Source organism: Aulonocara sp. 'chitande type north' Nkhata Bay, linkage group LG10 (genome assembly GCF_057382095.1).
Source record: "Aulonocara sp. 'chitande type north' Nkhata Bay isolate Kocher_YH1m ecotype deep benthic linkage group LG10, A_spYH_male_GT1.1, whole genome shotgun sequence".
In the NCBI taxonomy this organism is placed as follows: Eukaryota; Metazoa; Chordata; class Actinopteri; order Cichliformes; family Cichlidae; genus Aulonocara; species Aulonocara sp. 'chitande type north' Nkhata Bay.
This window is the reverse complement of record NC_141353.1, coordinates 19,166,336-19,193,850: the sequence shown is the minus strand read 5'-3', so window position 1 is coordinate 19,193,850 and position 27,515 is coordinate 19,166,336. Positions and strand designations below refer to the sequence as shown.

The following is a 27,515-nucleotide window of genomic DNA, read 5'->3' as shown; positions in this document are numbered from 1 at the left end:
GCTAAACAGTACAGATACATGCAGTAAATAAAATGTGTCCTTGCTAGTTGAAAATGTATTCAGTTGCAGGATGGTTTAAAAAAGACTGAAGGAACCCTTCACTTAGTGTTAATGAGATTCTGCTAATACACCAGCTTTTCTTAGCAACTGAAAATTTGACTGAGTTCCCACATTTTGTAACAAGTAACAGCGATATACACGAACGCACAGCTCTCTGATTCTTTGACACTCTCTCTCACACACAAGATCACACATTCACACTACTCGAGCAAGCAAGACAGGATTCATGCAAACTCACGTGGAGAAAGCGTTATTCTGATGCACACATCGGATGCCCTTACACTTTCCTTTCTCATCTGAAGCCTTAGTGTCATAGTAAAAGTACAGCTGGTTCAGGCCATTAGCGAAGGCGAGCAGAACCTGAAAAGAAATGCAGCGTGTGGGCGAAATTATGTAACTTCATTCACTACTTCTGTCACATATAATTTACTGTTCCACTTCTTGTCTTTGTTCTGCTCGTGCGCAAACATTTACCAGGCAGTAGATGAAGAGGAACTTCAGGATGTCGAGCAACATTCGCCCCAGAGAAATCTGCAGTGGCCCCAGGTGAGAGTTGGCCGTGAACAGTGAAATGAGGCGCAGGGAACTGAAAATGTTTGCAATGGCAAACACTGCTTCAGCAACTAGTGTCGGGTGCCACATTTCCCACTGGTTTCTGGGTTTACTTCCGCTGTACTGGATGAGCAAAAAAAGAAAAAGAAAAGATAACTTGAGCATAAAGAAAGGTCACAGCCTGTTTAGTCTATTGTCAACACTAGTGGTTACCTTAGTATAGGCTACAATCTTCAGGGAGATAGTGGCCAAGTACAGAGAGTTCATGACAAAGTCCATCAGGTTCCACCAGTCATGAACATAGTCTTGAAAACCACCATCCCACATTTGCTTGATCTCTGCCCAGATGAATCCTAGAAATTAGATTATAGAAAAACAGAGCATGTGTCCAGTATTAGCATTTTATATGATTGCATATTATTTTAAAAAATTGAGGACTGTAAAGATAAAAATACTCCTTATGTTCTCTTCAATCTGCAGCTACTGTAGCACCCCTGACTCAGGCTGGCTATTTTATTGACATGCCCTTTGAGGAGATGTGAGCTACTGTACATTAGCAAACAAACATGTCTACCAAATTTCATTATCACAGTTTACAATGTTCCCATGTTGACATTTACAGGCTGGCTCGAACACATGATGAAAGAGAGCTAAGGCTGCGGTAAATGCCATTCAATTTTGTATTTGATTATAAACCAAAGTACTGAACAGCTTAAAAAATCAAAAAAGCATTTTCACAATTCTACTTGACGGACACCCTCAGTCTCATGATATTTCAATGGATGCAACTGTCATTATTTTATCTGGATAAATAGAGGATGGAAGTCCCACTGAGATTAAAAATCTCCCTTTCAATGGACACATGGTATTTAACTCAAAACTAAAGAAAAGTAAGTTAACCTCATGGCAGTGCAGGAAAAGAAAAAAAAAACAATCAGGAAGAATAATACATTATGCCTGAACTACAAACAGTTGATCAAAAAGCTACTTTCAGCTACTTCCTTATTCAGAAGCGGTCGCCACAGTGGGCATCTCTGCATGTTTGACTTGGCAGATTTTTTTGTGCTGGACACCCTTTCCAATACAACCCCCATTGGATTTGTTGGCTGTTGTTGAAGAGATTATTTTGGACCAAAGGTGATGGAAGGACTAAAGTCAATGACTAAAGTCATGTTGGTAGCATGGCTAAAAAGTAAATAGTAAAAACTGTGGAGGGCAGAAAAGCATGTCAACAAGAAGCACTTAGTCACTGAGCTCAAAATCTGCTGCGATGCCCGAGGCAGGATGAAAAAATAACATTTTTATAGGCTTAATGTTCATTCAGCACTTTGATCCAGTTCTACTTTGTGTAGTATTTGGAGTCGATCAGCAACGAAAGAAAAATCACTTGTTCCCATTAACAATTGTAAAGTTTGGAAGTTTGGAAAGTTTGGATTTGACTTTTCCATAGAAACATCAGCTGAGGTGTATGGTTGTCATAGCAAGAGTAATTTAAACCCAATATTTAAAGATTTAGTGACATTAACTGACCACAAATAAGCTCTCTACTTTTTTACCTTCAGCAATTCACCAGTACATTCACCATCAGTACACTATCAAACAGTATAATCATCCTAATGCAGAGTACAAAACCACTGTACTCACCCAGTACCCAGGGCAGGATCATCCACTCCACAGCGGTGGGTGGAGGGCCCTGCCTGTCCTGCCTGTTCTGCTCCATGATAACAATGTGCTGGGAGGCGAGGAGCAGCAGGAACAGAAAGGTCAGGTAGGACGCCGTGTGGCAGATGAACTTGATGAAGGGCTTGCGGATGAAGAGGCCATAGCGACTCTTGGGAGCGATGAGGTAGCAGAGAGCAAACACAGGGAAGAGGAGACCTATGAAGACACAGGTGACAAACTTTCCCGCCCAGTGACGCCGCCTCCAGCCAGGGAACTCATCATACCAGCGTGATGCCAAAAGCTGCTGACAGTTGGGCTGAGCTACAAACTTAAAGGGGGGATATAAGAAGGGATGGGGAGAGGTTTAAATGTTTCATCTATGCTGTTTGATTTTTTTGTTTTTAAATGGCTCAAAATAACTTTTATTACATTAGCTGTGTATAGCAGGCATATAGGCCTGCTTGGAAAAATCATCCTCAGCCTAAGACTATTTAAAGGTTTTACACCGACCATCATGCCCTTGTGTCAGTATCCTGGAATTAGTACCTGCAGCAAGCTTCAGTTAACGGAATACAAAAGACTGAGTAGGATGTGTTGGTGGTGTAGAAAATTGAAGGGTTATCATGTACACGCATGAGTATTTTAGACTGAAAAACATATTGGCTGTCTTACAGAAACAAAGGTGGCTTTAAGCAGGCAGGTGGGCCATCTCAAATATTTCTACATGTTTAAAAAAGAATGACTGCATAGGATTTTTCTGAGATTTTCTTAAAGCCCTGGTCTGAATATGATTGGAACTTAATTTAAAGACAAATACCTAACGTGACTGTGAATGCATGTGAGTGAGCAGAAATAAAATGTTCAGTAACGCTAAAATAGCGATGCATCAGAAAAGCAGATTAGCTTCAGTGCTTCTCGCCTGAGTGTATATGGAGGCATACCCGGTTAAAGCAAAACAAATTCTGCTACAAATGAGGGTTACATCATGAGCATGCATGCATATGCAAGCAAATTATGCAGGAGCACACAATGCTGTGAAAAATCCTGATGAGCTTCCATATCAGTATATCAAGTGTTGACCAGCACCGGCGGGTGCCAATTCACCAACTCTGCAGCCTCGTTTCCATGGGAACCACAGATCCTTATCTGTGTTGGGGTCTGAAGCAGAATGGCTCATATTTCCATACTTCAACTACAGTTTTACCTGAAAATGTGAGAGGAAATGCAGAGCAGAAGGATAGAAAGGGCTGAATTTTATGGATGAGAGGAGAAGAAGAAGTGGTATACTCGTTTTTTCTTCTTCTTTTTTTTTAACCAAATTTGAGAGCGGGATAAAGAGAAAGGGAAGACTGAATGAATGTGTGTGAGAGACAACGACACTGTATTTGAAGAATAAAGAGAAGAAAAAGTCCCAACTTTTTCTTTTCAGATGATTTCTTTGAGCACGGGCCTTACTGCAGTGAACCCATGGGTGCAGACTGAAGTAAAATAGAAATAGTAATAATGATAAAAAATAGAAAGTCTTAAATTCTACCACAGCTATAAATATAATTTACCACTATTTAAAAACCGCTTTTGTCACTTATTCATCAAACCTGCGTCATTTCAGGTCTTTAAAGTTCTGAGTGTTCCATTTATAAACAGAGGAATTTATTTTTAACTTGCATCTTTAATTAAACATCAGAACCTTAATCCTGATTAAGAACTGTAAACACTATTTCCTTGGGCTTCTTGACGTGTTGCGATAATCAGCACGATACATTAAACACTGGCAGTGATGGCGAGGCAGGAAATTATGCTAATTAACATGATATATAGGAAATCAATGTGAGTATTTACTCAACACGTGGGCTGAAATTAGAAAGTAATAAATGCCTGAGATTGAATTAAATTGTCTGGTATAAACTAAAAGACTGCGTTCTAAGTAAGATGTTGCTGGCTATTTTATTTAAGAGCCAGGTTAAAAGAACAGGTTTTATTCTCTACAGAAAATCTCTCTGGCTGTACCTTTGATTGCTCTTAAATAAAAAAAGTTCACCTTTCTATTGAAATATTGTACAGCCATTTCTCATCTGTCGCAGTCACTTACCAAAACCAGCCACAGTAAAGTGACATATTTGCTTTAAGTGGCTTTTTTGCACAGCTCAAACCATCCAAGTCTAGTTTGAAAAATGTCTCCTAGCAAACTGCCTATCACCAAGCCTAAGATGCCAGGAAAGTGCCTGTAACTGTGTGAGAGCTGTTGGTGCTTTCTAGCTCGGCAAAGACATGTTCCCCTGCAGCTCTACCGACATAAAAGAACTGCTGAAAGTTTTTTTTGTCGCTATCACAGACACACAGTGACAAGCAAACAGCATTCAGATGGGTGTAGGTTGAAATACAGGTTATATGAAATCCATTGTTTTGGTCCACTACTCTCTCAGAGTTGCAAGGGTAATTACATATCTAAAAATGTAAACATCTAATATCTGTCATTATAGTTAAAATGTGTGTATTATGGAAGATTTGAGTTTATAGAAGATTTTGGTGCACACTACAGTTACCTATCCATCATCTATGCAATACTGTGCAAAAGTCTTGAGCATTTCTTTATAATTTGCTGCTAAGTGGCTTTGAGTTCATCAGAAATCTTTGGCTCTTTTTTCAGTGCAGTCTTTGTACCTGACCACCTTCAAAGGAATATTTTGTTTGTTAAGCAACTTAACACTGAGCCATGAATCATTCAGCAATAAAAAAAATAGCTCATGATATTAAATAGTATATTGTGTAAACATAAGAGACAATTTAGCAAAGAAACAAATTTAAGTTGTATCTTTCACACTTTGTTACTAACAGTCTGTCAAAAACACATCACAACACAAAGATAAAACAGTTTGTAAAGTATAGTATTTTTCACCAACAAGATGCCAAAGAGATATTGTGTGCAGCGTGTCCTTAAAAAACTTCAGGAACCTGGGACAATTAAAGACAAAAGAAGAAGTGGGAGGTCTAAAAATCTATTTACAGTAGACACACAGTATCTGAAACTCATGTCCTTAAGAAACAAGAAAAAAAAATTCAAGTAAAGACCTGACAGAAAACCCAAGAGATCCATCTGGCCCCTCTGTTGATCCTACTACTGCAAACTTGTTAAACCTACATATGTGAGATACAATTATTGCTTCCCTTTATTTCTGAGTTTTACAAAGGCTGAACTTTTGGTCACAGCAAACTGACTTGTTAAATCAGATTCTTGCTCCTGGATCAGCTGAGCACAAATGTTTTTTTCCCTACACAACACTTACTACTCTTGGTGCAATTTAATTTCTACTTAATGGGGACATTAAGATGGCTTGAAAATCTGAATTGCAGTTTTTATGAGATATCACAAGGGGGCAACGTCAAACTACTGCATGTAAAATTGATGGGTTCCCCTCGGTGCCTCAGACAATTTTAAATATTAAAGAGACAGTCTGTTTATGTTTGTACTGTGATTTTTCAGTCTACTCACCTCACCTACATTTATACCAAGAATATCTGTATAAAATTTAAGTAATCAACATTTGAACGCTCCAGGGAGAGAAGATAATCTGCTCTTTAATGTTTATGGGTTACTGATCACATCTATCTGATTTGACCTCCTGCTGCATCAAAGCGCTGCCTGCCCTATGAGTTCAGCTCTTTAGACAGAAAACCTATGGAGATTTCTCTTCAAACTGTTATAAATGGCCTTTTTAAACCCTGGGAGCACATCAGCGCACAGAGCCAAAAACACACACAGATGCGAGGATAAATGCACAAATGTAAACAAGCCTATTTGCACTTTACACAAATGAGAAACGTCCTTCATTTTGTTCAGCCGAGGGTCAAAAACAGACTTTTAATGACTCACATTCATAAACAGAAAGCACTATTTAAAAAAAAAAAAGTCTTCCATGCAGACTGAGTGTCGTGATTATTGTGAGAGTTTTAAAAGGTTTTCAGATCAGAAACCAGTGTTTCAAAGCACTGAGCAGAGATCGCACCACAGACAATGAACACTCTAACTGCTCTCTGCATGAACAAACAAGCTTTTCCAGCCCCAGTAAGTGTCCATTTAACCCTCAACACTTCACTGGGGGCAAAACTTTACGGATCATCTCTCGCAAACAAAAGGCATTTCCTATTAAGAACTCTGCTTATCTGTGTGCGTGTGTGCGCGCATAAATGTGCACTATACAGATGTGATTTTCTGATGTGAAGCAGCAGATGAAAATGTTTTTCAATGGCCGATTCATGCCATGTTTCCGTTTTCCAAACGAATGAGAAGTTTATTGAAGAAAAATCTCCCCAAATGAGGTTACAGTTTATTGAATATTGTCTTGCGCCTTAAATTCATGTAAAATCCTGTTTCATGTCTTTGCGAGATGACTCTGCCTCTTCTACACAACAAAAAGCACTACCTTCATAACTGCTGCATATACTCCTCAATCAAACAAGAAATCAGGCATAAAACAGAGTCCAAAATGAGTTAAAAATAACACAAAACACCTTACTGCTCAGTTTTTCCACATGATAGTTTTTCTATCATAGCAAAATGAAAAGAAATCTGTCAGCTCTGCTCTTTGGGCTAAAGTTGTAAGAAATAAATGTCTAAAATTACGGAAGAAAAGCTGATAGCTCATTCCCCAGACTGTCCTGTAATTATAAAACACAAATTTGTCTTTTTTCTGTGAATCCATTGTAAATAAAGAAATTTCTCTAGTAGATAGGAACATTTAATCATTTATCTGTTACTAAATTACTTTGACGTAGCATAAATGACTGTGGGGGTGGTCTTTATTAGCTGGAAAACCTGTAAAATATATGAAAAGGTAGTTAAAAGTCCAAAATTAATGCGATGCTTCACATTTTCCAAGGCCGCCCAGTCGGCCAAATTGGAGTCTTTGGTGGATCAATTGTGGCCCCCAGGGCTTATGTTTGACACCCCTGTTCCAAGAGAACAAAAAAGTAAGAGTGAAAGTATTAAATTTACTGAAATAGAAACTTTTCAGGCAGTTTTACAACAATAAGACTGCAAAGAGACAGCAACAAACTTCTTAATCAAATTACCACATGCTATAATAATTTCTCACAGACTGAGCATTTCCAATGACTTCATCTTGAAAGGATTCTTAACAACTCCAGGTGGCGAGGACATTTATCATTTGAAAAGGGCGACTGGGTGGATTGTTACTCTCATCCTTGACACTCTGCTCTCCATCAAAATGCTGGAGCGACTGAAAGCTGCTATAGATAGCCGATCCAAGAGAAGGGCACGTTGGGACTCGATAATTAAAACACTGCTGGGATGAGGAGATGCTAGGAGGCACAGTTGCGGCAAAAGCAGCGCGAGGCTTGTTTGTTTACAGTGTGTGCAGAGAAAGATTTACTGGCAACAGCAGAGGGGTTCGGTAAGATGACAGATCATCATGTCCACCTGTGCACTCGCACGGCCCCAAACTGTCCTTCTGTGACTCAACATGCTCATCCGCCAGCCTGTTTGTTGATGCGCAACAACTGCATGGATGAAGGAGGAAAGAGCAGTGTCATAAAATGAGACTCCCCCAAAAGTGCATCATCTCTGACAGCCACGCAGGGCTCCCAGCTAAAGACAGCTGAATGAATTATTAGTCGCTCCTGGGAGGGATGCGTCTGCTTCTTCATCATTTCCTACCTCACCTTCATATGCAGCGTAACAATTCTGTTGTAGAAAATCGATTTAACCCCTTCTTCTTGCTTTTAGCCATCCCATAATTTAGCAAGTCACCGAAAAATCCCCTACATTCACCATCCCGACACTGGAAAGCGTGATCGGCTTTTGCATTAGCCTTTGGGTGTTACGATAGCTTTTAACACTAACAGGAACATTCATAACGACATGGACCTAACCGAAGGGGAGTGCCACATTAATTAGAGACGAATGCTGAAGATTGAGCAGATGCAAAAATCCACAGATACACTTTACAAGAATTAAATCAACTTATTTGCATGTTTATTGTTTATGGCTCTACCCACCGGGGAAGGTTTTACATCCCAGTGGAAATAAAAGGATGAAATCAGCAGACCAGAAAACTGAATATTGTTTTGGAGTTACCACGTTTGGACCATTTCCACCACAATTATTTGCATCCATTTGAATTGCAATGCAGCGCCTACAAAGCTGCTAAATAAAAGATCCCAATTTACTCCCTAGGAAATTCAAATCTGGACTGTGAATGTAATCAGTGTTTATATGGCATGTTTACAGCTCCTTCAAAAGCAGTTGCTCTGTATTAGACTTTCCAGATCGTACAGGGAAGGTGGATACATGTAATTAACAGTTCATTGTCTTTTCCTTCACTTAAAACCAGTGTTGGTCAAGTTACTTGAAAAAAGTAATCAGTAACTAATTACTGATTACTTCCCCAAAATAGTAATCCCGTTACTTTACTGATTACTTATTTCCAAAAGTAATTAATTACTTAGTTACTTTTTAAAAACCCGATTTACAACCTGAATAGGTAATAAAGTGATAGATCTTTCAGCCCAATTCTACTTTTTCTACATAATCCATCATACAAAATGTAATCAAATGGAAAAGTCTCTTTTTTTAAACTTGTTTTATCAGTTTTAATCTTTTAAATTTATGCATCAAGCAAAAATTTAATTATATGCAACATTCTCTGACTTGAATAAATTAGTTTAACATTGAAACCTATTTGCTACACATTCCAGCACATAAAATAAAATATTGTTTGTGTTTACACTCACTCTTTCAAATAGAGGCAAGTAAAACACAGCAGAAAATAAATAAAGTCAAAGACTCAGCGGTCCTGTTGCTCTATTTTTACCTGTAAAGCAGGACTAGGGTAGGCGGAGGTTTACCCTGGTGCAGGTGTGCCGCGGTCAGTTGAAGAATACGCGAGTTTCTCTGTGAGTTTCCCATTACGCCGTTGCACACTCGGTGCTTGCTTGGAAGTTTAGGGTTTTTTTTCGCTGTAAAAAGAAGTTTTCTTCCCACGCACGATGGACGCTAATGTTTTTGTCACTTTTTATGGAATCAAACTCAAAGTAAGGTCAGTACTTCCACGCTTTAAACGCTGCACGCTCATACTCTCTCCCACAATCGATATGTGATCCACTGTTGATCTGCACACAGCTGTTGTCACTAACGGCGCACTCGCTTACGTCACTGTCATGAGACATTCTCGCAAAAAATCATGGTTTTAGTAACGCAGTAACGCAGCATTCCTACGGGAAAGTAACGGTAATCTAATTACCGTTTTTGCAATAGTAATCCCTTACTTTACTTGTTACTTGAAAAAAGTAATCAGATTACAGTAACGCGTTACTGCCCATCTCTGCTTAAAACCGACCCTAACTCAAACCTAAACAATGAACATGAATGTTGAGCTAAATTTCTGACATGCTTTTTTAAGGGTATTAGCAAACATATTCAGTCTACAGCTACAATACAAACATGGATTTATTTATTAGATAGTTGCCTTGCAACTGTAATACTCTGGTTATTTAATCCGGGCATCTTCATTCCCATTTGTTATCTGTGTGAGCTGCCAAAGGGAAAACAGCTAAAAACCTTATAAGACCTTTGCACCTCATGTCATTAAACCCGAAGCTAATCTAACATAATTACAGCACTTCTCATCAGCTCACAGTGGCACAGACGAGACCACGTTGGCTTGGTTCAGCAAAACTCTCACATTTGGCAGGTTGACATTTTATTACAAAAATCTAAAAAACAAAAACAGCTATACAATAGATCACGAAGAAAACACTGTTAAGCAATGTGAAAGAAAGAAAAATACTAGTGGAAAACCTGCATAATTTCCTATTTTACACAGTTTGGAAGGCTACAGCTGTAATATTATAGTCTTATCTGACTCTCATTGGCCTTAAGGTAAAGGAGGGCACACTTGACTGAGATGCAGTGTTTGTGTGGGTGTGTGTGTGTCTGCAAAAGATCATTTTGTTGATATCTAACAGGATGGCATTCTCTGCTTCCTTCCCCTTCCTGCAACCCCGGCAATGAAAAAACAAACAAGCAACCCATCTCATTGCCCATCTGGAATTTTACACATTACCATATGTCTGTGTATTAATGGTATAAATTAAACGTATGAAGGCCTGCCATATATCAAAATATGACACTCATGTCATACACCCACTTCGGTATTAGTATTTATTCAGAGGCTGAATATTACTATACTTTTCCCTGCTCCCTTATTTCCAACGGGTTGCCACAGCAGACGGCTTTTTACAAAAGATGCTCTTCCTGATGCAACCATCCGAATTATCTGGGCTGGGACCGGCACAGCAAGTTCGCCAGCTTGTGTCTCCTCCTGGTCTCAAACTGAGGCTCTTTCATGTTTAAGGTGAATGTGTTACCCACTACAGCATGGAGCCACATTACACATGCAATACAATGCAACCATTGCTGGATAATAATTTTACTTTGCACATACCTCTTTTTGGTGGTATTTGATAGCTAGCTTGAGTCTTGCCAGATCATTAGCGCCCTCCTCTTCCAATAAGCTGATATCATCTTTATAGTTGAGGATCATCTCCAGCTCTCTGGAGCTCCTTGTTTGGTCCAGGAGGTCTTTTGCAAACTGCTTACACTGCTGGGACAGCTCTTCATACTCAGATTTAAACTCATTCTCCACCTGGAAGCAAAAGGTGGAGTAGATTTAAAACAAACACTGTAGTGCTGAAGAGCAGGAGTACGTAAAATGTGAGTAAATATGTCAGGAAAAGCCTTGGGGATGTGAAACTCATTTTACATCATGGGACACATACAGATGATTTTGATCGTAAGTGGGCCAAACCAGCGAACCTCCCCTTTCTGTCAATGTAAACTCGTCTAACTTTGTGTTTAATCCCATTACTAAAAGAAAAAGAAGGGCAAGTTTAGCAGTACGTCTCAGTTTATCTACATAAAACTAATAGAGCTGTAGTAAATGAAAGAAATCTGTCCGCACAAATAAATACGTTTTTTAAATTACAGAAAAAGTTTCTTGTAGTTAACTGCCTGGACATACACACATTCACTGAAAATGTCCTTTTTTGCTCCTGTGGACCCTTTGTAAAAAAAAAAAATAAATTCTATATTAAATAGAGAAAAAAACAGGAACTTTCATGTGTTTAATGGTTATTGTTTATCTATTACTTAATAGTAATAGATAACTTTCTGCATCAGGAAATCTCTTACGTCTTGCTTATACACCTTTTATGGATCACCTCTATTAGCCATGTTCTCTTGGAGGAAAACAGTTGACCTATCTAACTAAAATGTCTGTAAATCGTAGAGCACATACATAGATAACAGCATTTTATTATATTTTAGCTGGAGATATCAATAATATATATATATATATATATATATATATATATATATATATATATATATATATATATATATATATATATATATATATATATTATATATATATATATTATATAATATATAATATATATATATATATATATTATATAATATATAATATATATATATATATATATATATATATATATATATATATATATATATATATATATATATATATATATATATATATATATTATATATTATATATATATATATATATATATATATATATATATATATATATATATATATATATATATATACATATATTATATATATATAATGTTTGTCCTCTACACCCCCCCCCCCCCCCCCCCCCCCCCACACACACACACACACAACTTTTGCACATGTCGAGGAGCGTGTCAGGTTACATTTCACTGTGTGTTATACTTGTATAACTATGCATGTGACAAATAAAGAACCTTGAACCTTGAACCTTGAGCTTAATAAATATTAGATTCAACATAAGGGATTTATTTGAATTCTTATCTAATAAATTGAAAGGTCATTTTTTTGTTACACAGTCATATTATATAAAGTTTAAAAGGTTAATTAATATACATACTGTTGGTATTTCAGCTCCTCAGAATCAAATCTTACCAACTGATGCTCAAGCTCCACTATTAGCTGCCTCTCTTTCCCTCACCTTGCTGAGCTCCTGCAGCTCCCAGCTGAGCCTGAATGCGGTTAGGAAGGGGTCTTCGCTGGAGAGCGCAATTAGTGAGGGACTCGACAGTGCTTTGTAGATGTTGAGTCGTGAGCGCGAGTGCCGCAGGCTGTCCACATCCGAACTAGACACACACTCCACACAGTTGCAGCGCACCTGCAACATCAAACAAATTGTTGACGCATGGACACATTTTAATGAGGCTTCTCTGTGTTTAGCAATGGCTCATCTTCCAGTCTTGCAAATCAGCCGCTGTTCTGTCAAGGTATGATACTCAGACCTTCAAGGGACAACCTAACCTGTAGATGTATGTGCACATTTTTACATTTTATAGAAATACACCACCACATTGGATTTTAAATTAAACAAAGTGCATACTTTCAGCTTGGGTTTACCAATAGGATCACAGTAATAGTTCAGAAATTACAGCCATCTTTTTACACAGTGCCCCATTTTCAGATGCTTTGTCTTTAGTACTGAAAGGCATGCTCTGTTGGATAAATACCATGCAAATGACTTTGAAGAATCTCCCATTTATTTCTCTTGAGAAATGCTTGTTTTGCGTTTGTAGCACCCTTCGGGTCATTGCCCATTTGCACTGTAAAGCATCATCCCATCAGTTTTGCAGCATTTGGCTGAATCTGAGCAGAGAGCAAAGCCCTGTACACTTCATCACAATTCATCCTGTTACATCTATCAGCAGTCATACAATCAATAAACACTAGTAAACTGGCTCCACTGGCAGCCATACATGGTCATGTCATAAAAATGACTGCACCATGTTTGACAGATGATGTTCCTGCTTCGGTTCAGGACCTGCTTCTCTCCTTCTTTATTCTCCTGTCTTCCCATCATTCTGGCACAAGTGAATCGTAACTTTATCTCCTTTCAGAACTGTGCAGGCTTTCTTAAATTCTTTAGGAGAGGCTGTCTAACCTGGACTTGTTGTGTTTTTTAGACAGTGGTTTGCACCTTGTCTTAAAAACTCTCTATTTATCTCTGTCTTGATTGTTGACAGTGATTCTTGTGCCTCCTTAAGAGTATTTCTGACTTGGTTTGATGTTTTGAATTTGTTTTTCTTAACCATAATTCTCACTAATGCTGTCTTTTGGTGTTGTTAAGCTGGTCAGTGAACTCTTTCTTTTTAAGAATGTAACAGAGTGTTTATTTGGCCACACCAGCTAAAGTTTTATGATGCCTCTAATAGGTTTATTTTGTGTTTTCGGGTTAATGATAGCCTCTTTCACTCACATCAAGATCTCTGTGGACCTCATAGTGAGAATTCAAATTAAAACCTAATAAATTTAAGTTAATCTTGTTATCGAATCCATATATTTTATCTACTTACGTTTTCATGGAATAACCAGGAAACAGGCATCACCTGGTTATAAAACTGTTTATTACCCCAATGACTTCTGAGCCTCTGCAAATGGCTTTAATTACTTTTATGAAACCCTGCACTTCAAGCACATATTATGTTTGTTTTAGAATCCACTGTGGTGGTATACAGAAGAAAAAATCCATAATTTGTGTCTTTGAACCCACACTTTTATATGTGTAACTATGGTATCTTGCATAGAGATATTAGATATGGTTCACTCACCTCATGTGGCTGTGGCATAGACACACCTTTCTGCACCAGAAGCTTGATAATTTCATAGTTGTTGGTGTGTGCAGCAAGAATGATAGGAGTGATGTCAGGGGTGAAGTCAGAGAACTGCTTGTCCAGTAGGATCGGTGGAACCTTTGCAGGGAGATGAGAGAATGACAGCACATGTGAACAAAGCTGTCAAAGAAATACAATAGACGCTGACCTGCACAGTACCTGGGGCTTTTAGCTCCTGGAGGTAAAGATAGTTGAAATCCAAACAAGAAATTGTCCTCTTGGAAAAAGAAAAAATGCCTTACATATCAAGGCTAAGGGGCACCAGTAACAGCAAAGCGAGATGCATCAGCGTTTAACACATTTCAGAGGGAATTATGCTCAGAGAGAAACTCATTCTACCTATCCCTCTTATCACCCACTCCAGCTAAGTCCTTTTTCAATTCCCATATCATTCAAGAGGGGGAATACAGGTGCGGGCAGCAGAGGAGTAAGCTGTGCCTTTTTAATTCTTTTAATTGAAGGCCTGTTATCTGATTCTGTGGTGAGGGAGAATGGGAGAAGAGAGAGAAGACAGCTCAAGAATGATTGGAGGGTAAACATGGAATAGGTAAGGACCTGCTTAGCAACTCAAGGCAGAATAATGGCAGATGGGACTATGACTTTCTGGTTTTACTGAAAGAGCTTTGCCAAGAATGCTAAAGAGACAAGCTTGAGAAGGCTTGGTCTAAACTTTAACAACACCGGGAAAATAGCAATGTAGTTGATATTTTACACCTTTTGAGTCTACAGACTGAGTTTTGTTTAAGCTGTCTTGCTGGTTCAATAAAACAAAAACAAAAAAACTGCATATATACAGAATTGCATAGGTAATTTAAATGCAGTTCATCCATGCCAACTCACAAGTGAGAAATTTGCCACACTGCCGAGCTAAGCTAATTAGCTTAAGATAAGGAGTTTATGCGTAGAAATGGTCTGTGGTGTATGGTAAATGTTAAATGTGACACTTACTATATATTGTGCCTTTCTGCCTCACTGATTCAGTCACACACATTCATACAGTGCTTGCCTTAGTCCATGCCTAAGCTCTTCTAGACAACATTCAGACACACACGGATACTCTGACGGATACATCAGGGGAAACTTGTCATTCATTACCTTGTCCAAGGATCACCTACCTGAGCCACAGCCACCCAGTGGCAAAAATGGTAGACCAGCATTATAAAATTTCATATAATTATGAGATTATAAAACCCACTTAAGTGGTAGTGACATTTAAAGTTATATCAACTTCTATTTATTTTTTTTAAAACAGCATGTTACATTATAAACATTTTATATAAGATTAAGGTTTAGGGTTTTTCCTTGCTCAAAATGGGCCCATGGAGGGTATCACACTATTTGTAAGGTACTAAAAAATGATTCTATGATAGAAGAGTCCTGCATTATACAGAATTAATATAATATAAACCAGCAGTTATAGTGTCTTGGCTTTGCAGGGCAGTCGCAGCTACCTGAATTTAATTTATGTAAATTAAAATTACCTCAGAGTTATTACCTGCTCACTGTTTCTGCCAATCTAAACCCTTACAATCATAGTTAATTATACACTCAGTGTTTTTCCATTAAAACAGCAAAGGGCACTGTATGATAGTCTAACAAAACTCCTCATTTAAATCATGCCCTATAGATATATACCAGCGCCTCTTCTTCTTGAGGACTCTGAGGAAGAACCACCTGTCCTCAGACATCCTGGTGAACTTCTATCGCTGCACCATCGAGAGCATCCTGACCAACTGTATAACAGTCTGGTACGGGAACTGCTCTGCCTCGGACCGGAAGGCGTTGCAGAGGGTCGTGAAAACTGCCCAGCGCATCGCCGGAGCACCACTTCCTGCCATAAAAGACATCTACAGGAAGCGGTGTCTGAAAAGGGCTGGGAAAATCATCAAAGACCCCAGTCACCCATCACATGGACTCTTCACCCTCCTGCCCTCTGGGAGGCGCCACAGGAGCCTCCGGACTAAGACCACCAGGTACCGGAACAGCTTCTTCCCCACAGCTGTCAGACTCCTGAACTCTGCCTCCTGACATCTGACCCACGTTAAACTCATGGACTGAACATACACACACCCACAATGGACAACTGTACCCTCAAACACAATAATAACATGGACTGAACCACCACTCACAACCACTAGCACTTTATATAGCCTCTGTAGAAACTATCTACACCCTCACTTATCTTAACTGCACTACTGTATAGCTCTGTGTAAATAATCATTCTGTACATTCGATAATCTTTAATCCTACAACTGTTTACAACTTGCATAGTTCCCATTTCTGTATAGCTGTATATCCCAGATTCTGTAAAGTTATTTATTTCATATTCTGTATAGTTTTTCATATTTATATCCTGTTCATATCCTGTACATAGCTTGTACTCACTACAGCCTGTACATACTTATAGTTATAGAATATTCACAACATACTTCATACCGTGTACATTATAACATACCATAATAGACCCATTTCTGTAATATACTCACATATCTATATTATTGCTAATATATATTGTAATATATCTATATCACTAAAGCACTTCTGGATGGATGCAAACTGCATTTCGTTGCCCTGTACCTGTGCATGTGCAATGACAATAAAGTTGAATTCTATTCTATTCTATTCTATATCTGCATTTTTCCCATTAGTTCTGATGTATTTTGATCTGTATGTGCTAACACTGACATACACTCAGGCGCCACTTTATTGGAAGCACCTTGCTTGTACTTGCTTGTATCTTTGTGGCACAGACCCAACAAGGTGCTGGAAACATTTCTCAGAGATCTTGGTCCATATTGGCAGCTGCTGCAGATTTGTCAGCTGCACCTGCACAAAGTCCCGTTCTGCCATATCCCAAAGGTGCTCTGTTGGATTGTAATCTGGTGACAGCGGAGAACAGCGAGTACTTCGAGCACAGGGAGCTCACTGTCACATCCAGGAAACCACTTTGAGGTGATTTGTGTTTTACGACCAAGTGTGTTAACACTGATGTCGTAACGCAATGGATATGGTCAGCAACAAAACTCAGGTAAGCTGTTGTGTTTAAACAATGCTCAGGTGGCCCAAAGTGTGCCGAAAAAATATACCCCTCCCACACATTTATACCACCACCACTAACTAAGCCAGGTTGGAGCCATGCTTTGATGTCTTTTGCACCAAATTCTGCCTCTATCTGGGTTTAACATTCTATCAAATGTTAAAAAAGACATTTTCACCCATAGAAAAACCACTCACTGGATATTTTCTTTTTTCAGGCCGTTCTCTTTAAACCCTAGAGATGGCAGTGTGGGAAAATCCCAGTAGATTATCACTTGAAATACCAGCCAGTGTGGCACAAACAACAATGCCATATTCAAAGTCACTTAGATCATTTTTTTCCCCATTCTGATGCTCTATTTGGACTTCAGCAGCCTGCAGTGACCATGTCTATATGCCTAAATGCACGGGGCTGCTGCCATGTAGTTGGCTGATTACATATTCATGTTTAAAAACAGCTGAACACCTATATTTTAAAAAGATTTCTTTCTATCAAAAATACGTACACAAAAAAGAAAGTAAAAAAAGACCTAGACTCTTTGGTATTTGCAAAGCTAAATAAAGCTATTAAATCCTAAAAGACCAACTATAGGCATGACAGTATAAGTCACAGTTAAGACATGATGTGAGATGTTTTAAAAATATTTCACTTGCAAGCAGCCAAGCAGAAACAGAAATAGTAAGCCTTTGTCACCACTGCTCACTGAGGAACAAAGCATGAAGAATTGTTCTCCAGGGGTTTTGGTTCATTTTCTCCAAAATGTTTCATCATTCATATAGCATCCAAAAATCATTATATCACACAGGGACACCAATTACTTGGGTAGCTTACTCTCAGAGCAGTCACAGTGCAGCAGCAAGTCTAAAGCGTGGCACAGAGCCATGTCTAAGAGTCGCCACATTTCGCAGAGGTGGGTGATCTAATAAGCTACAGTATATATATTCTGTTCTCCATGTGGGAAGAGGTGGGACATCAAATAATCTACATCAAACAGCCTTGGCCTGTGCCCAAGCAAACTGATATATGTGAAACTATGGTAATTGCGGAGAAAGGAAAATAAAAAGCCCACTCTTCTGAGTAACACATATTTGTTACTCATAGGGAATCCACCATAAGCATATTGATTAAAAATACAACAATGGCATCTGCAGCAGCAGCAGAGTGTGCGGTTACTTTTGTTTTTACCGTGCTCTATTTTGAGCCTCCCTGCTGGTTTTCTACTGCCACCCGACATCATCACAAATGTTTAGATAGAACTGGTGTAAAAATGGGACACCGGGCGGTTTTTGAATTACACTGCGGAAAATAAGCTCAAGTCTCAGATTCAAGCGAGCATGAATGCATTTACTCCGCATCGTGCTCTGTGTTATGTAGGAAGGAGAAGGATTTCCTTCCATAAGCGCCCTTATATCGAAAGGCTGTCGGAAAAAGACAAAGATGAAAAAAAATAAAATAAAATAAAAACAAAACTCAAAACCACCCGAAGGTCATGCAACTGAGAAGCTGTGTGAAATCCATTGTTTGCCATTGACAGATGCATATCTGCTCTCAGAGGATAATACATGGAGCTATTTAAAAAGCTGATATCCATGCGGTCCTCAGCAGAAAACAAATAAGCCAAAACACTTGTGAGATTATTACAAACATGTCATTCAGACGGCTTAAAATAGAGAGACAAATATACACAATTCCAGCCAAGCGCAAAATGAATCTTGGTATTAATAAATCTCAGAGAAGACACTGGCAACAAATACGATGTGCTTTTTCCAAAGAGTTTTTTAATATAATCAATGAGCTTCTATTGGAGTGATATGGTGGCACTAGAGTGATCTGTTTTCACAGCCTACTCAGTGGATGGGAAAAAGCACTATCTTACAAAGGCAGTAAGATAAAGTGTTCCACCTGATTAATGTCACAGCTGAGCAGTTCAGACTGGAAATTTCATCCATTTGACAAACAATCCCAATCTCTCTCTTTGAGCTCACGCTGCCTTTCCCTGCTTATTATTTTCCCCTTTCCTTCCATTTTTCAACAATTGTTCAACTTAATTTTAACTTGAGCTTACTTCATTTATTAAAATTCTTATTGCAACAGGTTTAGAACAGGAGGAACATCTCTCCATCATTACTGCTCACAGGGAGAGGAAAAGAAGGACGTATGTGTGCATGTGAAAGCACACAGAGCAGTAAGTCAACAGAAACTAAAGCTCTACACATTTTGTTCCTGTTCATTACTATAAGTGGAGTATTAATGAATAGCGGTCCACAAACTAATGTGAAACCTTCCTAGAGTAAATAAGAGCAAATCTAAATTAAACAGTGTATTTTCTCTGAGTGAACTCAGTGCTCATTAAACCTCTCTCTCTGTAAGACTTGTTCCTTTTCCAAAACACAGAAGGCTTATGAAGCAGCTTTTTGGAGTGTCAGCTTTTGTTGTTGCCAGCAATACTGGGTCAGTTAATCTGGATGGTCTAAAAAGCTCCAGGCAACTGCATTCAGTTTATAAGCTATACAGTGAGTAGCAGTACTTTACTGGGACTGGCAATCACACTTTATCATTCAGTCACGAAAATCCCTGAGCTGCTGAATGTTGTTTTTAGATTTAAAACTAAAGTATCCAGAAATCCTTTACTGCCATTGGGTAGAAATTCAATAACAACCTTATATGTATCTATACGTAGTGTAATTCAAGCGGTTGGAGAGGAAGCTACTTCTGCACATACTCTTTGCTCCACCACTATTATTTAGAAACTCTTGAGTGTGGTGGGAGACTCTAGCCAATCACAGGGTTTTCAGAGAGCGCTTTCCGTACTATGTATGCAAATCCATACAGACTTTCTTCCCAATAGTACAGGAAAGGTTAACAACCCTGTATTTAAAATAACTGCACACAATATGGAACAAGGAAGATGGACTTAAATTATCATTCATAATGATCATCCATCTACCGTATTTTTTGGACTATAAAGCACACTTAAAATCCTTTAATTTTCTCAAAAATTGACAGTGCGCCTTACGTATGAATTCTGGTTGCGCTTACTGAGCTCGAACTAATTTTATGTGGTACACGGCGCTCAAAAATCTGCCAAAAATGTTTTGGTATGATTTTGGTAAGCTACGAAGCCACACCGATCTGGAGTCTGGGTCCAAACTCTGCTTCCAGTCCCAAAGTCAAACGAACACTGCGGCATCATTGAGAGTTAAAAACTGTCTAAATTCTTTCATCTTTAATAAAATGATCAATGTTGCTGCTTTACCCGGTGTAACAATTAAGGTTAAAATCCAGAACTTAAATTTAACGGAGTTAGATGTAAGCAGGAAGTTAGCTCGCTAGTTTCCACCTAAATATGATATAGCATGTTCAGACTGAGAGATTTCTGGAAAAAAAATAAAACGTACAGCTCTGCTATCACTTCCAATGAAGACAGAAAACTAAACAGCAGTGACTTTTGTAGGGTTACTAAAGTTGGACTAGCTGGTATATAATGATGTGCTATGTGATCGCTAGCAACACAGCTATGTTAGCGTAACATAAACACAGTGAAGCTGGAGGATGATCGCTAACTTTTTACCACTCGATAAGTTAGTGTGAGGGTTCCTGATGGTTAGGGACAAATGCAATCGCATGGCAGGATGCTGTAAACCGACCAAACTTCAGTCAGGAGAACAACTGAGATAATCCATCCAAAATATGAGGTTAGTCATTATTATACTGCAACAACATGGGAATAGAGCAGGTGCGAGAGAATTCAACATTAATGAATCAATGGTATGGAAGTGGAGGAAGCTAGAAGAATGAGTTGAGTAAAGTTTGACTTATCTGACTGTTTTGCTTCACTTAATGGACCTTATAATCCAGTGCGCCTTATGTTCCGAAAAATACAGTACCATACTGAAAACAGGACTGCTAACTTAGTCAGTTTGCATGTGGTGTCAATTAGAATACAACGCCGTTTAGGACCATTATTTGTCTTATTGCTCTACCATGCTGTGCTTAGGAATGATTTCTTGCCAGTGGCAAGACTCTGATTTACCTTTGAACATCTCTATTTGACACTGAAAGAAAACTTTTCAAAATTCTGTGTTTGCAGGACGTTTCCCTCTTTTATCTAACCATATTCATAGTGACTGGATAGGTTTTGTTGATGAAGGTTAAATGTTTGAATTGAATGTTGCAAATATTTAAGCCTTCTGCAAACGGCATCCAAACAATCAGGCACAGCTGTGTCTAATTCAATTTAATGTTGATGCAGCTCACAGTATCAAAAGTGCTCTTTTAGTGGGAGGGCCTGAGGGTGGAGAGAGTAGAGGGCAAAGGGAGGATGAGAGCTGCACCTGTATATTCCGGCTCTTTTTGCCATTTGCAGCTTTAAGGTGGGAATACTTTGGAAGTAATGCTCTAAACATAAAGAGTAAAGGATTTTTTTAAAAATGTTAATCATTCATTAATGCAGGCATTCAGCTTACGATAAATGATAAAGGCGGTGCATTTATTAAATGGTACACTGTACTAGCCAGGAGAATTTTATTATGTTGGCTACAAATGAAACTGGCACAGGTCCTGGCACACAAATGGATTAAACACTGCACTTAAAAACAGCAAAAAAAAAACAAAAAACCAAAAAACAAAACTCAAAATTTAAAAATGCAATTAACTACTAAAAGGACAGAAACATAAAACAATTCGTTGGAAAAGAAAAAAAAACAAAAAAAAGCTAATAACTTGGAGAGAAAATAAATGTCAACTATTGTTTCCCTGCTAGCATGTCTCCAACCTGGACAGCCGAGAACAGTCTCGGCAGAGAGGCGCTTGTGGCTCTTGTAAATTTATGTTAATATGCAACTCTTTCCACTTTCCTCAGTCCCTTCCTCACCTGCATGCCACCACTCGGCTTCTTGTGATTTAGCAGCAGCTCCACAGCTCCCACCACTTCCTTGCGAATTGCATGCAGCAGGGCGTCACCGACATACACGTTGAAGCTCAGCAAGAGTTCGATGATTTCCAGGTTCTCGTTCTCAATGGCGATCAGCAGAGCTGTGCGGCCGAGAGGGTCGATGCAATTGATGTTGATCTTGAAGTAGATCTCAGCCTCCTGCCAAAATAAAGTGATTGAAAGCCAGAGTTTGTTTCAAGACATACTCTGGGACTCTGGGGTTCAGATTATGGAGGAAGACACACAGGGAATGAACATTTTTGAAAGGAACTGTAAACTCTTCGCACCTTTTGTAACTGAACAAGCTACTAAAAGTTTGTAGTTTTTCCTCTGAATCTGGAGGAGTGGAGTGGGAGTGAGTTTACCAGATCTCTGTAGCTCACTCTTTTGTATCTGCATTTGAAGCTAGCAGCACAAGACTAAGCTCGCCACTACTGATGGCATAACACAACTCAATATCAGTTGAACTGTTGGCAGTCACGTTGAATTGTGGGGAATGTAGGAATAAGAGTACCCCATGTTTCTGCTGCATTGATTTTACACTTTATACTTTTCTTTTTTAACTTACTGTTTTGTAAGTAGCTTTCTGTCATTAGCTGCCTACACACGCAATATTTTAAGAAATATCACAACAAAAAGGAAGTTGTAAGAATGCAGATGTCCCTTCTTAATCTCTATATGGACAAGCCAAGCGGGCAAACTATCACAAATTGTTATTGTGGATCGTGATGTCATTTGTCACTATATTGCTAGATGACATGTCCTGATATATTACAATTTTCAGCCTCTCCGTTGCTACGGGACTACAAAGCAGCTGCTCCCTGCCAACACTTTGTCTCTGCTACTGGTTTCTATAAAGAGCCTGCGTATTATTTGAAATGCATAGCAATTATTGTGACTTTGCATCCTGCCCATGAATCTTCCAATCTCTTCCACGTCAATCAAATTACATTAACGCTTTAATATTGAGCCATTCCCTCATCCATAATTTTGAGCTTGATGCATCTGCATTAATTCGTCCCTTTATCAGTCAGTTTCTCCATTCCTCCACCCAAACACACACACCTCAAGCGCTTGCTTGACACTCGCATAGTCCCCTTTCTCGACGGCTCCAAGGTAGGCTTTCTCTAAAGGTGACAGCTCCGACTCGGCCCGCACAATTCTCAACGGGATTCGGTCCCGGTATGAGGAGCTGTCAGTCCGCCGGTAGTAGAGCTGTGACATCTCTCTAAGCTTCAGCTGACCAGCACCCTGTTAACACTGCTACAGCTGCTGCTGGGCTGGCGGGGTTCACACTAGAGAGGATAGAGACAAAGCTGTAGAATAAGCTTGTTGTTGGTTTTTGCATAACAAGTAGGAAAAGAAGGAAAAGAGAGGACAGCGGATACACATGCAGAGCAGAAAGGGCTGTAATACTGAGATGAAGCTACATTAGTAGTTGACCCCTCTCCATTTATTACATGCGCTACATGATCTAATTAAGAACTGCCTGTTTATAAGCGTTTTCCTACAAACTGTGCAAGAATTACGGTTGAATAAAAGGTCATTTTAAATGTAATATAAATAATGAAGAAATATAATATAAGATGACAAGTAGACAAGTGGAATAAGACAGTCAGGAGTCAGCTGTCATCGGGTGAGAGGTGGAGAACAGTCTAGACAGATGTCGAGCTCAACACATGATAAACCATTTAAATATTATGGTTTTATTTGGAAATAAAGAAAAAATTGCCTTTTATTGTTCTTGTAGCATTTAGTAAGTTTCAAATGCTCAGAATCTAACGCCAGGCAATGTTTACATGCTGGCAAAAATCAAGGATAAAAATGTTTAAGTTGTGAGGTAGGAAAGAAATCAAAAACACCTCCACTGCATTGTTTTCCTCTGGTGTCCTGTCAGAGAGCTCTAATATAAAGCAGAAAGATCAAGTGTAGACATGACAGCGGCTGCTCCTGCTGAACATGTTTCACAAACAGCCATCACGATACACAGCACACACTGCAGGAAATACTTGCAGCTGCACTGGATGGTACGATTCATTAAATCTCAAGTTTCTAACTGCTTTATGTAATGTGCTTAATCATTACTAGTTGACTGACACGTTGCATCTTCTCAAATAATATGCACTTTGTTTTATTTCCTCTGGTCCCTGGTTTCTTCACAATCTAAAACATCTCTAAATATATTGTAACATTGAAATACTGAATGTAGATAAAAAGATGAGATAATATTGTTTAAATCATGTGAAAAGCAGCTTTAGTACAATGCTTCTGTCACAAACCCATTTTAAAATTCAAAACTGGAGCAACCATAATAATGACTGAAAACTAGCATCTGTGCGGATGTGTCGACTGTCACCTCTGAACATATGTCCAAGATATTCTGACAGCCCTCTGAGAATTTAAAACTGAAATGAGCAAAGCAGACAAGAACACAGAAAGTGCTGGAGATGAGGGCGAAATATAAACCAGGTGAGTCAAAAACAACATTAAGTGGAAAACGTTGCACAGTCGTAAACATAACAAAAAACAAGAGGTTCAAGTAGTTAGTGCCTAAAGGCTCCCCTCTCTCTCTTCCCACCATCTCAGGACAACTCATTACTGCATCTATCTGAAAAATAATGATTGGACCCGCAGCAGCTAATTAGTTTATGAGAACAAGCCGAAATGCAGCGATTTCTTTAATAAATATGAGTAAAAATATTCATGCTGTGCCCATAGTCCCACATCCTAAAATAGCACATTTAAAGGCACAGTTCAAAACTTTTGATGCTATCATTATTGGCTCTTTTACTGATATGAGAACATGGTAGGTTTGGATATAGTTTGTTTCCCCTGTTTCCTGTCTTTCTGAGTTAATCTGCTTCAAGTGGTCAAGTCCTTCTCTCATAATCATCAGTGTGATATCAATCTTCTAGCATTAGCCACAGTTAAAAGGAGGATAAGGGTACTTTGTAAAACACTGTAACAAAGATTTAATTTAAATAAACAAGCTGTGTGATTGGTTATGCTTTCAGTTTTAGGTGTGAGAACTTTTTTTTCAGTCTGCTGTTAAGAATTCAGATGTTGAACATGATTGATCATCTATAGGAGCAGAGAATGTTTAAGATTGAGGGTAAAAGTATTAAAAGTGGATAATATTAAAGGAAAACAATATTTTCCTTTGATCCTGCCTGGACCTGCATTTTGATGGCAGCACTTCATACCTCATCTGAGATCCTTAGTTTGATTTTACAGAGACCAGTTTACCTGTATAAGTAATTGCATGCAACTGTCAACATAAGGAGTCTGTTTAGCAGAAAACTAAACTCTGCTTTCAGTACAACAAGTGGTTTACGATAAAAACAAGTAGCAAAGGACAAGCCAAACAAAACAATGTATATCTGTGTTTAAAAAAACAAAATTATAATTTAATTTTGCTCAAAAACAACACAGTAAGTTACGTCATCGGGGTTCTCTGTGACCTAACTATATTGGTTTGCATTTGTTTGCCAAAATATTATAATGTTTTAGACAAGAGTGTGTTTTAGTGTTTATCTGACACACAGATTAGATCAGGCTACATATTGCAATGTGAGGGTTATGTTATATTTTCTGGTGCTTGCTTGAACCTGCGACAGAAATTGCCTCAAAAGACAGCCGCTATTAAGGGAAGCTGCCAACCAAGCAGAAACACTACAAAAGGTACGGCCTGCTCATAGCTCTGTGTGCAAATACTGAAACGCACACGCACACAGCAAAATCTCCAGTGTTAAATTAACACTGGAGAGTGTCTATATGGGTCCACGCCTCTGAGTGTTAAATACAACACTGTTGAGTGTTAAATTAACACTTTTGACAGTGTTTAAAAGTAACCTAGTCAGTTTTGAAGATTAACAATGGCTAACACTGAGCAGTGCTGATTTTCTAACACTGGAATATTTCTAACATTTTTAGTTATTTTCCAGTGTTAGAAAATCAGCACTGCTCAGTGTTAGCCATTGTTAATCTTCAAAACTGACTAGGTTACTTTTAAACATATAACACTGTCAAAAGTGTTAATTTAACACTCAACAGTGTTGTATTTAACACTCAGAGGTGTGGACCCATATAGACACTCTATTTTGCTGTGCAGGCGCCCACGCTCAGTAGCGCACGAGCCAATACACACAACCACGCACGCACACGCGCGCGCACATACAGAGGTAGCCTTTCTGTGCACTGGCTCTCTTCCCCTAATGAGTTTGCCGAATTCAATTCATTACTTGGAAATGGGAAATCTCAGCTGTTTGATTACACGGTGCAGCAGCGCACCAACGCCACGGCAGGGAATCTTTTATTCTGAAAGTTGTAGTTCTCAAGCAGCATCGAATGGATTTCCAACAGACCATGCAGCATATTTAAAGCCCATCCTGCGCTTACAGTACGAGTGAAAACAATCATTAAACTGCCACGGTTTTAATTTTTTATCAGAAACCTTCCGAGGGTAACATGCCTTACTCTTGTCTGCTGAAGAGCCTTATATAGTCAAAGATCAGTAGTAGTACACAGAAGCAAATGACAAACCTTTGGGATGATGGACATTGGAACTTCGCTCAGGGAGCTCAGTGGTCTTCCTGTGGAAAACAGCATGAAAATAATTCGCCTCAACTTCTTGGAATTTGTATCCCCATAAATGTAGAAACAGCAGTGTTAAAATCCCGCTTGTTAGTGTTAGAGATGTCAGCGCGTCTTTTTCCTGTTGTTTTTTTTTTTTTTTTTAGTGTAGTACGCATTCTTCCTTCTCGTTTTTTGGATACTTCTTAGCACTCCTCCTGAGAATCCACATTTGGTCAGGTTTAATCACGATTTCCATTCCGTCTTTTAAGGAGGAGGTGCGGGAAAAAACGCAGACCGGCTCACACCGCATTAAACTCACCGCGCAACAAATCCTGGAGACGAAAATAGGCAACAACAACCAAGTTCCCTCGGTGGATTACACCTGGTTTTTCAACGCCTCCAGTTTTCCCCAGGGTGTACATCCACCAGTGTTCTTATCCACCTGTTGGAGGTGATTGAGCGAAAAGCAGCGCCTCCAGAAATAAACGCAGAGCAGCCAGATGCCTGGCAGGCGGTCTGCGGAATAATGCTGCTGCAGACGGGTTGTGCGCACTTGGAGACGCATCGAACACAGTGGCACTGCAAGAGGAAAGGGAGAAAAAAAACATCTTAGCAAGCAAGTCAGCCAGGCGTTTAGTCTCACTTCCACTGAATGAAAGTTACACTTGACAAACTACATGATTCCACCTTCACATTCAGCTGCTTATCCAATGAGTTGTGGGAATTTTATTAGCATCAGAAGCCAGGAAAATTCACTAAAAATCACATAAATATCAATCCGGATTACTTATATTCGGAATTCAACTCAAATTGATGTAGAGAAAAGAGACATATGTAGAATATTCACCGGACACACTTACTATTTGAATGTTTAAGAATTGGAATTACTAGAATAACTCTTTGAGATTTATCACCTAATCAGGCTTAAACCAGGTTCACTGTGTTTTACTGATTTGTTTATGTCAGTTATACTAT

At 38.8% G+C, this 27,515-nt stretch overlaps 1 protein-coding gene across 1 annotated transcript in view; it reads right to left on the bottom strand.

Moving 5' to 3' along the window:
* trpc4a (transient receptor potential cation channel, subfamily C, member 4a) overlaps positions 1 to 27,098 on the bottom strand; it is a 35,596-nt gene extending 8,498 nt beyond the window's left edge. The window contains exons 1-11 of the mRNA XM_086308865.1: positions 26,860 to 27,098; positions 26,508 to 26,557; positions 23,031 to 23,260; positions 21,906 to 22,124; positions 13,933 to 14,073; positions 12,309 to 12,485; positions 10,737 to 10,937; positions 2,257 to 2,602; positions 826 to 965; positions 535 to 735; positions 299 to 420 (exon numbers count right to left, since the gene is read on the bottom strand). Of these exons, the coding sequence (XP_086164991.1) occupies positions 299 to 420; positions 535 to 735; positions 826 to 965; positions 2,257 to 2,602; positions 10,737 to 10,937; positions 12,309 to 12,485; positions 13,933 to 14,073; positions 21,906 to 22,124; positions 23,031 to 23,189 (1,706 nt within the window). The 5' untranslated portion in view covers positions 23,190 to 23,260; positions 26,508 to 26,557; positions 26,860 to 27,098. The remainder of the gene's footprint in view (positions 1 to 298; positions 421 to 534; positions 736 to 825; positions 966 to 2,256; positions 2,603 to 10,736; positions 10,938 to 12,308; positions 12,486 to 13,932; positions 14,074 to 21,905; positions 22,125 to 23,030; positions 23,261 to 26,507; positions 26,558 to 26,859) is intronic.
* Positions 27,099 to 27,515: the final 417 nt, after the last annotated feature.